General features: G+C 44.9%; 1 protein-coding gene across 4 annotated transcripts in view; it reads right to left on the reverse strand.

Moving 5' to 3' along the window:
* MAPKAPK3 (MAPK activated protein kinase 3) overlaps positions 1-13,045 on the reverse strand; it is a 67,149-nt gene that overhangs the window by 13,652 nt on the left and 40,452 nt on the right. For all 4 annotated transcript variants that reach the window (XM_075939451.2, XM_075939452.2, XM_075939455.2 and 1 more), the window contains exons 3-5: positions 6,216-6,355; positions 5,256-5,320; positions 1,980-2,059 (exon numbers count right to left, since the gene is read on the reverse strand). In XM_075939451.2, the coding sequence (XP_075795566.1) occupies positions 1,980-2,059; positions 5,256-5,320; positions 6,216-6,355 (285 nt within the window). The remainder of the gene's footprint in view (positions 1-1,979; positions 2,060-5,255; positions 5,321-6,215; positions 6,356-13,045) is intronic.

Consider the following 13,045-nt stretch of genomic DNA (forward strand, 5'->3'; position numbering starts at 1 on the left):
CTTTCCCCTGCCTTCTAGATCAGTAACTCTGTCCAAGAAGGGATTTAGGTTGGTTCGGCATGATTTGTTCTTCACAAATCTATATTTGCTACAGTTTAGTACCTTATTATTTTCTAGTTGCTTCTAAACTGATTGTTTACTAATTTGTTCCAATATCTTTCCAGGTATCAAATTTAAGCTAACTGGTTACATTTCCCCAGCTCCATTTTGTTCCCCTTTTTAAAAGACATGTTTGCACTTCTCCAGTTCTCTGAGAACTCACGGAGAATGCGCAAAGTCCCAAAGATTATTGCTGACAGTTCTCAGATTGCTTCAGCGAGTTCCGTAAACACCTTAAGATGAATTTCATCAGGTCTTGCCAACTTGAATACATCTAAAATATCAAAATACTCTTTAACCTCTTTTTTCCCCTATTCTGGCTTGTGTTCCTTCCCCTTGTTGTTAATATTAATTATGTTAAGCATCTCTCCACACTGAAACTTTTTTTTAGCAAAGACTGAAACAAAACAAACACCCCAGTCTTCTTGATGTTTTCTATCATTAACTCTTTTCCCCCACTAAACAGTGTGCCTGTGCTTTCAATCATCTTTCTCTTGCTCAGAGGCTACGTCTACACTGGCATGATTTTCTGAAAATGCTTTTAACGGAAAATCATTTTCAGAAAAGCGCGTCTAGATTGGCAGGATGCTTTTCCGCAAAAGCACTTTTGGCGGAAAAGCGTCCGTGGCCAATCTAGACGCGGTTTTCCGCAAAAAAACCCTGATTGCCATTTTTGCGATTGGGGCTTTTTTGCGGAAAACAGTACTGTGCTGTCTACACTGGCCCTTTTGTGCAGAAGTCTTTCAGAAAAAGACTTTTGCCCGAATGGGAGCAGCATAGTATTTCCGGAAAAGCACTGACGATCTTACATGAGATCATCAGAGCTTTTCCGGAAATTCAAGCGGCCAGTGTAGACAGCTGGCAAGTTTTTCCGGAAAAGCGGCTGATTTTCCGGAAAAACTTGCCAGTCTAGATACAGCCATAATGTATATGTAAAACCTCTTCTTATTGTCTTCTATGTTCCTTGCTTGCTGTAATTCATTTTGTCCCTTAGCCTTTTTGATTTTGTCCCTAACACATTTGCACTGATGTGTTGTATTAATCCTTAACCATTTGTCCATGTTTCCCTGTAGGATTCCTTTTTTATCTTCGGGCCATTAAAGCAGCCTTATTGATTTCTTGCTAGTCCTACTATCACTTCTTTGCAACAGGAAAGTATACTGTTATGCCTTTAATATTATCACTGAAAAACTGCCGGCTCTTCTGAATTCTTTTTTTCTTTAGGTTTTCTTCCCTTAGGACCTTACTTACTAGTTCTGAGTTTGCTGACATCTCCTTTTTTAAAGCCCACTGTCCTTATTCCACGGCTCTCATGCCTTCCTTTTCTTAGAACCATGAAACTGGTCATTTCATGATCAGTTTCACCCAAGTTACCTTCCTCCTTCAGATTTGCAACCTAATACCTCCCTCCTAGTCAAAATCAAGTCGAATATTCATTTCTCTTCCCTCTTCCCAGGGTGTTTAATTTGTATGCAACTGGTTTCACACTTTCCTCTATATAAAGAAAGTTCTCCTTCTATGGGTCTTTTTTGAAAATAGAAATATATGATTTTGAAATTACAAAAACTGACAGGGACCTCAGGTGCAGTATCTGAACCAACACACTGGTTTTTAAATTAACTAGACTTCAAGTTGAATGTCTCTTTAATACCAGTTATGACTACTTTTTATGTTGCATATGTAACTGAAAACAATTGGCCTTGGTGTGGGTGAGTAGATAGAGGCAGAAATGATTGGGTATGAACAGATCCTCCCCACATTGGCATGAAACAGATACACTTTGGCCACTTCATTGTACTCATCAATGTTAAATAAATCACCACTGCCTCCTTGTTGTCAGTGTAACTTTTCTCCCCTGAACAGGTACATTCAGGCCTTACCTTGACATCTCTATGGGCAATGTTCATTGCATGCAGATAATGGATAGCTGTTCCAATGTTTCTCATTATCTCAGAAGCCTCTATAAATATAATTTCAGAGAAAGGTCATATTAACATTCCCACTGTAGCTCAGAGACATGCCTGGGAATTTTTCTCAGTTAGAAGCCAGCTCATCTCTATATAGGGCCAGTGTCAACACTGGAAAAGCTAAAATTAGCCTTAACAGCTGTGTTTTTGTTTTGAAGGCAATCATACTCCACAATCCTCTGGCAGCTCAGCCACTCTCATGAGCAGGCACAGTAACTGGAATAGCTGAGACTCCTGCTCTGTAAATTAATGCTCTGCCATGCTCATCAAAGCAGAGTATTATGGGTACACAAGGGCAATGTATCAATGCACAAGATCATGAAGAAAGTGTCCCAGGTATATTTTTGGGCTACTCAGCAAAGAAGTTTAACGCTGCACCAGAGATGTTAAATATCAGTTAATTGAATAGTCAATGAACCTCATGAATTCTTTTTGGTTACTCATCTATTCTATATTCCCCAAGGGTGGGACTGGCAGCGATAGCATCTTCACTCCTGAGGAGCCCCTGGCCACTCTGTGCTGCTGCCTCTATATCAGAGGAAGCAGCATGTGGTGCCAAGTGGGAACTGGTCCTCAAGGGCAGACAGTTTAAAAATCAGCTCCCCTCATGGACAGGCGGCCTGTCACTATGTGCTGCTGCCTCTGATACATCAGAGGCAACAGTGTGGGGTGGCAGCAGCCCCTATCCAGGGGTGGACAGAGTTCCCAGACCTGGCAAAAGCCAAAACCGAGCCAGGCTGCCCGCCTGGCTCCCAATCACTTTAAATGCAGAGCTGCAGTGGGGGTAGGTCCTGGACCCAGCACGAGCCAAAACTGAGCCAGGCTGCTGGCCAGCCTGCTAAAAAATGTACTGGTGGGCTGGGAGGGAATGCATGTAGTCTATAGAATTGAACTAATAGCTTCTGCTTATCCGTTAATCGACTACACTATTACTTCTTTACTCTTGGTCCTCCTCAGCCTCCAACAGTGTTTCCTCATATAAAAGTGAATTAGCCATTTTATCATGCAAATCATCTCCTAGTATTTGTTTTCACCAGTGTACTTTAAAGTCTAATTTCGGCATTTGATACCTACTCCCACAGAAAATTCTAGTTGCCAGTGAGCTCTCTGTGCCCCCAGCAACAGATTTGTGAAGTGAAAGTGGGGAGAGTTCATTGACTTGGGGCAGCCAGAAGACTTATGTGGGAGGCCATTTCAGAGAAAGAGGTTGTGTCCTCCTCTGGCTCTGTGTGCTAAGCAGCTATTATAGAGCAGGGGCTGGTTTAGGCTTCAATCCCCTATGGTACTTTACCTGCAGTCTCTCCCCCCCCCCCACCCGCCTATTCCCACTGCTATGCATCGACACTAGCTTAATTCCACAAGTCTGCAGAAATACCAACAGAACCAATGCTCTCTCCATGAATAGGTGTTAGAGTTAATATGTTACACTTGGGCCTTTGTTTCCGTCACAAGTAAGAGCATAACCCAAGTGATGCTCTCAGCTTCAGAGGCTGAGGGGGAAACTGAGATTATTTTACTTGACCCAGGAAAGCCTACTTTATAGAGAATTACCTGGGTATAGAGCAAGTCTCCTGCTTTGGCTAGAGTGTCCATGTTTGGCATGATACAGAAGTGCTCTTGCGTGAGGGCAAAAACTGCCCAGTCAGGCAGGAACAACCAAAGGGAGGAAAAATTCATCCTCTTTGGAAGCTGTGTAAGTTATATCCATGCATACCCTTCTCCTTCGCTATCTAGGTTCTAAGCACTAGGAAGCTGTCTGCTAGGTGGGCAGAGAGTGCGATCTTAGGAGGTCCCTCCAAGAAAGAGGGATATTAATTTCTCAGCGCCTGTTGCGCAAGTGGAGGGTTTTTCTCTTGTAGTCCCAGAGGTCTATAAAGGGGTACCTGGAAGAAAACACTCAGTAAGAGCTAGGACCACCAAATTCAGTATTCAGCTTCTTCTTATCATGGCTTAAAGCAATATAAGGGTTTGGTTGTGCCAGGAAAATGAGATGTGCCTGGAATGGGATTGCTTTGGTGATCCTAGCTCTTACCGTGTAGGATGAGTTCTTGATCAAACAGACAGACAAACTCTCTAAAATACGGAGTAGATTAAATAGAACACTCAAAATACATACATGAAGTAGACAGAAAAGAAAAATGCAGAAAAAGTTTTGTAATCACCGTAGTTTAAAAAAAATAATGGTACATACAGTTTATTTTAAAAACTTAAATTGAGGTTTAAAACAACTTGAGTTATGGACCCAAGCAATGCCGGGTAAATTTGCTAGTAATTCATAAAAGTCATGTTGTTATCAGGGTAAAACTACTTAAAATCACAGCAATACTATTTCCTGCAGGAGTCTTGTGTCTGACAGAGCTACCAGGTACACTCCTCAGACTGCATCCAGTTTGTGTGCTCCACATAAGTTACTCATGCCTCTTGAGGGATTCATCATAGACTAGAGAGTAGCATTGGAAACAGAATCACAAAACATGTCCTCTATACCAACTTTGCACAATGGTCACAATAATTTACAATTCAGGTATAAATTCCATTCACCTCCCCATTTCGTGAGGACAAAAATAATACAACTCTAATATTTTACTTTCCGATACAAGTAATCCACTTCTCTGGCAGTGAGTGCACAAGTAGAATTTTGCAGTCATGTGCATTTATGGCACTGTCCAAATAATAATGATAATTAATAAACAGGCTGTTGTGTTCCAGGTACTCTCAGTGATTCACTGTGGGACCTTAAACAAGTCACATAGCCTTTCTGTACAAAGTCTTTGTTATAATCATTTATTCACAACATAGCTGAACACAAATGATGCTTCTCAAAGGCGGCTCCCAACTGAAACTGCAAGAGAGACTGGACTGTATGTAGGATGGGAGTACAGTGGCAGAGATGTGTGAGGACCAGAATTAGAACAGCAGGGATTGCTGCAGCTTGGAACTTACATGTATGGGCAGATGCGTGTAAGGAATTTCTCATCTAGCATTCCACATTATTCCTAACGCTAGCCAATTCTTTTCATGTTCATGACATTAAATTGTTTTAAAGATAGAAAATAGAAATTTAAAACAACAGGAAACAAAACTGAACCCAATAAAGCTTCTGTAATAACAAAGCAAACATTTTCCAATTATTTTGGCTGGGGAGGGAGGATGAAGGGAATAAACCCTCACAAACTCATGACATTTTACCTTTCTCCGTGAAAGCTTGGTCTCCTCGCTCCTGGATCCTGCTGAACAGCTCCCCTCCCTCCATGCTGAAACAGAGAACACATACAAAACAACCTCAGGGGGATGAGCAAAAGAAATCACCACCACACCATGCATGGACTTGCAATAAGTTAGGGAACCTGCTTGCCTGTCTCTGAGACTTGAACTTGCTAAATAATTTGATCCTAATAGGTCCAGTGCAGATTGCAGACCTGCTCCACATTACATTTAAAAAAAAAACACTCCAAACTGTAGGAGTTTTGAGGCCTGCGATTTAGTATGAAGTGAAGCATTTCCCAGAAAACAGAATCACTGACATTGGTAAGACGTCCAGTCATGTTTCTGAGAGACCGGAAATGACAGGTTGGATGCTGGTTCAGAAGACTGGTAGCACTCCTTGTAGCCTTACTGCATTGCAAACAAGGTCTTTAAGATTTGGAGATGAGGGAAAAAGCAGAAGCAAGCGAGTAAGCAAATGAGTAACTGACAAGACAGATATTAAAGGAGCCCCCCTAGAGGAAGACAACACTGCAGCATTGTCACCAAGAGGGTGGGGGACAGAGGGAAGAATTAGGGTTAAGTGGTAGTCTGGGGGAGACAAACGACCCTATCAGGACAGTCAGCCCCCATGAGAATGTGTCGAGGAAAGTGACAGATGCATGTTTGAATATATGTATTAATTACACCCACGTTTCCATAAAGATACATTTCTCTGAGTGCAAAGGAAGGTTAGTTTCGTGATTAGTCTTCTTGTTCCTCCCACAGACAGGCTGCTTGAGCAGCTGCAGGTTTCCCCATAAATCCTATAAAGAGAGTAGCGCACTAGGCTACTGCCTGGCAAAACTGCGCAGTCAGGACTGCTTCCAGCTCTTACATCCAGCTGTCATGGTCCCACTACTTTCCAGAATGTGGGTAAGTTAGAAGGGACTTCCTGGTTCGTACCATTCCATAATGATGAGGAGACATCTTTTCCCCTGATGTATGTTTTCATACACGTCCAGAATGTGGACAATATGGGGACAGCCTGATGCCCTCCAGTGATGATCCACCTCCTGTCGTGCTTTTGGGCTGTCATACAGGAGCTGTAAGGAGATAGGAGAGAGCAATGACTATCAGTCCAAGCCAGGGGTTCTCAAAAATATAGGGCAGGGCTCCCAAGGGAGACCCTGGAATGTGTCACAGGAAGTGTGAGCTGTGTGCTCCCCCACCCCTTTAAGAGCTCTGTTGGCCCTGGGCAAGGTAAATGCGACAGCCAGAGCCCTGCCACCCAATCTCAGTCTTTTCTCACCCCCAGAACCTCTCACTGGGATGCAGCAGGGCCCTGGCTTTCAGCCCCAGGGCAGCAGCCCAGCAATCAAGTAAGATTGGCAATGGGCCACTATGAAAAATGATATTGGCGAATGTCACTTTTCACACACCTCCCTTACTTCTGAGCCAACAGGCATGGCACTGCCTTCAGAGCTGGGTGGCAGTAAATGTACGTGGAGGAGAGGGGGTGTCAACAGTAACAGACACAAAGAAGGGGGGCCGGACCAAGTAAGTCTGAGAGCCACTGCTCTAAGCTATTTTGCTTAAAACTGGTGTTCAAAGGGCACTTGCACTCAAGACCATGGCAGGGCTCCTCTTTGGCTGCCATCTCAGCTCGCAGGACGCTAGACCATGCTGAGATGTTTTATGCTAACAGGACTGAACAGCTTTCCTGGACTAGCCTTAGGGCAAGGCAAGCAAGGTGGTTGCCTTGGGCCCCGCACCTTCAGAGCCTGCACTACACCAAGCCCAAGTATAAGGGGCTGAGGCTGGAGCTGGCGCTGGACAAGCTGGTCACCTGCATCACCGTGGGACTGCCGCCGCTGCTCATCTTGCTGGCCTTCGCACAGGGGATCTCCATAGATACCCGCCCAGTCAGCCCCGCAGCCCAGCACCCTGCCACTGCCCTGGCCGAGTTCCCCTCCTCCCCCTGCAAGTGTCTGGGCTCCAGCCCTGCTGCACTGGTAAGGCTGTGGGAGCTGGCTCAACCCGTATGTGTGTTGACAGCACTAGGCTGTGTTTGGTCCTAGTGAGCCAGGATGCAACCCCAAGCCGCTTGCCTTTCTCCGTCTGCCGCAAATTGTGTATGATCTGTAAGGAGGGGAGAGTCACACAGGTCAGCAGAGAATCCGACCTGGCCAGAGTGTTGTGGAATAAATCCAGTGAGAGACTTGTGCTTCCCCGGCTGGACTCTGTAACCCAAGGATGTGAACCTTTTTTGAGTCAGGGGCCACTGACCCACAGAAAAATTAGTCGGGGGCAGCACGCGAATGAGAAGTGAAAAAAACCCTCTCACTGTGGCCCCTGACTGAGGAAAAAGACTCCCCACATTCCCCTCACACACCAGAGCCTGAGGGGCCCAGCCTAATAGATTTTGTGCACTCAAGCCCCCAGGAGGGTAGCAGGTGGGCTGAAGCACCAGCACGGGCTCCCCAGTGCGGGGGAGAGCCCTGAGCCAGGCCTGAGGTCCCCCACCCGTTGTAACCCCTCAACTAGGTTTGACTTAAACTAGAGCATCCACCGGCTGGACCCCGCTGTTAGGATGCCGCCTTGGGCCCCGCAAACTCCTTGGCCAGGCCTGGGGTGACTGTTCCGTGGAGAAGAAACAGCAATAGACGGAGACAGTCTCACCCTACCCACTCCTTGCCAGCAACATCCCCTTCCTCACTGGCTTGCTTGGGACCCTAACACTGCCACACATGTAGAGAAGCCTTGGTGCTCAGAGCAGCAGAGGCAGGAAGGGACTTCTTGGCATGCTGCCCAGAAGCAGCACCCTGCAGAAAGGCTGGTCAGCCAGTGAAGCTGCACAGGTGTGGACAGAATGTGATGCTGCCCATCTGCTGGAGGGAGGGGAGGGCGAGAGAGGGACGGGGGGGTGGGTCTTATTGTGCAGCATTGACTTGGTTCCTGACTCTCGCCGTAGGAAGAGCAGACACACAGCCAGGCTTCTCAGACTGGGGGTGATGATGTGGGTGGTCATGAGCTATCAGCATCCACCACAAACCTATGTAGCCCCTGGTATTAACTATTACAAGAGTGTTTTTAATTTATAAGGAGGGGGTCACACTCAGAGACTTGCTGTAGTACAGGGGCCACCAATAGAAACATTTGGGCTAAAGCTTTTGTGCACACTGGGCTAAAGCTTTAGCAACTAACAGCTGAGAGATTTTCACCACTGTAGGGAGCCTGCATTGCCACCCTGTTCCTAAATTCAGGACTCCCGCCCCAGGCCACAGGGCTTCTTCCAAGACCATCAGTCTGTGGCCTGAGCTCACCCTTGGCAGCCATCCTCCCACCAGCCTTGACGTGGCCTGGTTTCCATGCAATTTGTCAAAGAAAAGTGGGATCCAATTTAGATAGAAAACAAACAAAAACAGCCTATTAGCAAGCCCAAGCGCAGGAACTGTACTTCTTTCAATCATCAGTCCATTCAGCCTGTTCTTTCCCTAACTACCATGATGCAGTAGCTGAGTGGCCCTGTCTATGTGGATTTTCCCTGGTGCCTTTCCTGATTTGGGCTGTTGCCTAAATGTCTAATTAAAAGTTCATTTAGCCACATGTGCAATAGCAAAGCCCAAACATCCTCAGGGCTCTCTCTCTCTAGCCAAGATACTTAGAGCAGCTTCTTAGAGAATACTGAGCTTTCCTGCCCGGATGTTACTGAATTAGTATCATTTCTTTTTTGATGCCTCAAATCCCATTTACCTTTCCTGTGTTTCTGCCCTCTAGATAATCTTCCCCTTAAATATCACAGTTTCAGAAAAGCCCAGGAAGCCACTTGCCTCTTACTGGCATTCTTAGAAGACTATTTCCTGCATAGGTCAGATAATTAAGGTGCAAAGGTTCCTGCCACCCTTCCCTTTTACATAATGTTCCATCAATGCAAGTTCAATTAGCAAATGCCGATACAGTTTAATTTCCTAGTCTCTGAGGGGATTTTGAGGGGTGGGTAGTAAAAGTGGTCAAAAGAAATTTCACAGAACAAGGCTAGATCAGGCATTCCGAGGCAGGGCTTCATTAGGGAAAAAATAAAACCCTACACACAATTGCTAACCAAAGATAGAGTCAAAAGACAACAAGCAAGGCTTAAACGAAGCTTGAAGCTCAACCTTCACTACCAGCTACTGGAATGGGAAAGGGTGTTAGGATTTCTACCAGGGTACTGGCCTTGTTCCTGTCATATTGACTGAACCTCTACCTCTGTCCCCAGAACCTTCCTAGCTGTGGCACAGAGATGAGGGGAGGACCAGGTTTCTATTACTTCACACCTCTCCCAGCCTCCATTTTTTGCATCTTCCCATCAAGAGCTCTGGCTTTTGCTTCAGGTGCCTCTTTGAACCAACAGCATGAAAAAGCCGACATGATTCTTCTGTTCAGGGTTCTGAAAAGCATCAGTGAAACTGATTCCAGTCTTCTCCATTTCACTTTGCTGTTGTGTGGCAAGGTAATTAGCAGCAGGTGGCCCAGAGCCATCTTTCTACAGACTTAGGAAGATGACACTGCACCAGTTTACACATAGTGCAAATCTGGAAAATTTTCTCTGCAACCATAAAAGCTAGAACCGTTAACAGTTGTTTTTAAATCACAGCCTAAATTTTGCAGCCACTGTCTATAGCCCCTGCATTCACCAAGGAAACCTTCCCTCTTGGGGCAGGTGAGTGGCTTTTCCAAGTTCTATTCCAACGTTTGATATTAATATCTCATTTCACATTTGAAACCAAAGATTAAATTAATTTTGTAGCTCTCTATATAACCAGTAAAGATGTGACTGTGGAGTGTTAGTATAAATCAAACAGCCCCTAAAAATGTGACTCAAGTCCCCACATTTCTCTTCCTGATTTTTGTGCACACTCTCTCCCTTTCCTACTCCCTCCAGCTGTCATCTTGACACCACCATAGTCAAGTCTGGCACTAGAGAGCACACCTGGGCTACAGGCCAGGACTGAAGAAAGGAGGAGGTACTGCCGTCATTATATGTCAAAATGCCTGCCAAAAGCTTTTTTTAGAGGGTAAAACTCTAGAAAATAACCTTTGTACTACTATATCACCCAATTTCTGGTTTTTAAGGGTACAGTTACATTGCAAAAACTCAGGGCGGCAGCTGTCTCTGAGCCCAGATCAAAATGATTGGGACTCATGACAAGGGTCTAAAAATAGCAGAGCAAACATTTCCACTCCAGGTCCAAAACCCTCCCCTCTCACCAGCTTTTGGAGCCTGGAGTTCAGACTGAAGTCAAACTTGTAGTGTGAGTCAAAGTCAATGGAGAGCGGGGGCTGGGGGCTAAGCTGCAGAGAGCAGCAAATCGGCAGGAGACCAGTAGAATGAAGTAGGCAACTGAAGGCAGAACAGAGCACTGGACTGCTAACCATCTAGAGCAGGGCTACTCAGCCCGCGGGCGGGAGCCAAAACAGAAAAGGAGTCAATATAATGGCCTTCTGTGGATATGCGCTTTAGTAGTTAAATTGCTGGACTGTCATTGCTCATTGCAACTTAGCCTGCCCTATGGTGCTATCCTTCAGCTAACACTCAATCACTCCAAGTCACATCAAGGGGCAGGGAAGAGAGAGGAAGCCGGAGTGATTGAGAAGCACCACACAGTGTTGCAACAACAACCTGCAATGAGTCCTACAAAGTTGGAAACAGATGAGAATGGGCAGGCTGTGGCCACCAAAGAGATGAGGGTCAGGAAAAATTCCATAGAGATTTCAACAAGCTACGGGGCTCATGTTACACCTCTAGCAGACTCACTGACTACAATTTCAGGCATCTACACTTGAACTTAGTGGTCCCCAGCAGCATCTGATTTTACAAGTGGTCCTCTCTAGACTCACTCATTTACTCCTGTTCTCAGCATCTAGTCTCTCTTGCAAACGGAAACTAAGTGTCCTCACCTTTCTGTTATTCATTTTGGCCAGAGGTGGAGCAGTAGAGATGGCACTAAACTAAATGTTCAGATCCTAACACTCAACTGGGAGAAATCTGAATCTGGATCCAAACTTGGTTAGTCTAACCCCCCAAAAAATAGATTGCCGCAAAGTCACCCATCACAAGCAAATGATGGGCATATATGTCTACCTCCATTTACTTCCTTTCCTCTTGCCATGCTGCTTTTATCACCATGTGGGTTAAAAAAACATGCCTCAAAATCAGAACTATGCTCATGGACTTGAACTAACACGAGTTGCTCCACAGCTGTTCCTCTACTCATTCTCTAGTCAAGAGTTGTTGTTGTCACAGAGGCCTGTATAATTATGGATGATTAATGCAGCTTTTGCTCATCTTTCTTCTTCCCTCACCCACAAAATGTCTCTACCACCATTGTTTTGGACCACCTGTTGTTTTGCAGTCAAATCTTTAATTCTACACTACCTCTATAGAAGATATATCTGGATGGTATAATGCATAATGAATGCGGACATGCCGGGGAGACCACTTGTGAGTCATTAGAGTGGAAAGAGGAAAAGAGTCAACCATAAAGGTTTTTAAACAAGATAACTGCACCTCCGTTTCAGTGAAGGTGTGTTCTGATAGCTTTGCTTCACTGGCTAAGTTAAATTCTATTTTTATTAATTCAAGAAATCTTGAAAAGGCCTTTACGGAGACTGAAATCTGGTGACTAAAAGGTATGGCAGGAAGAGGGAATGGAGGAGAGCCCATTGATTAATGCCATTCAATAAGAGATACCACATTGTCTTTCTCTAAGTGCTGTAAATCCCCAGAGAGGATCTTGTTTTGCATTTTGCTTTACTGCTTGCTCTTAGCATTAACAGCTTTTTGACCTTGAAAACTGAAAACTCTATTGGGAAGCTCAGATGTCAGTGAGATGCTGTTTCGCTCACTATTTTTTCAAGATACTTCTCCGCTAGAGAGGGGGTGGGGAACAGATGATTGATAGATGAGAGCAAGCCAGTGCAGAGATGAAAAAATCCCATAGAAGAGCCTCAGTTGGTGGAGAAGGCTCTCTTTTAAATGCGGGGGGGGGGGGGGGGGAATACAGTAGCTGAATATTACATATCCCTCTGAATAGGTTTCTCTTTTGCTGTCAGTGGTAAACAAAAAGCCCAACATTTCACCATGATTTCTAACAGTCCCTTAGAAATATCAAAGCAGTCCTTTGTGCTACATTCCAGCTGGAGTTGATGTTAACAGGAATGCCTCAGCATCAGTCAGGAGAGATCTAGCAGAAGCACGTTAGCTGTGGCAGTTAAACCAGCAGAGAAAACATACCTGCAAACCCCCATAGGAAAAGTGAGGGTGCTTTTTAAATCATTCAGTGACTGCGGTATATTTAAAAATAACCAGGTGGATTGGATGGATCAGGGGATTGGTGGTGGGTCACCAAACCTCTCACTTCTACATCTCTAAATCAGGGTGTTGTTGACCAAAACTGTTTGGTGGCCTAAAATAAAATGAACCATTAGTCCAGTTCAGGTGGAGAGACCAACCCCCAGAGGTGGTCCCTCCAAGTTAGTAATGATGCTCTATTAGGGTTGCCAGGTGTCCAGTTTTGAACTGGACAGTACATTATTTGAACTTTCTGTTCAGGAAACAAATTGAGAAAATATAAATGAGAAAATCTAAATAAGATGGAATGTAGATTGTGATGTAATGTCAAGTGTGTCTGGTATTTTTGTTGAAACCATCTGGCAACCCTATGCACTATCACTCTGCCTGTGCTATACTTCTACAGAAGGAAGTTCAGTCAAGAGCTGTCATGCACCTTTCATAAGGCTAAACAGGGAGA

Source organism: Pelodiscus sinensis, chromosome 11, assembly GCF_052426305.1.
Source record: "Pelodiscus sinensis isolate ZL-2025 chromosome 11, ASM5242630v1, whole genome shotgun sequence".
NCBI classification, from domain to species: domain Eukaryota; kingdom Metazoa; phylum Chordata; order Testudines; family Trionychidae; genus Pelodiscus; species Pelodiscus sinensis.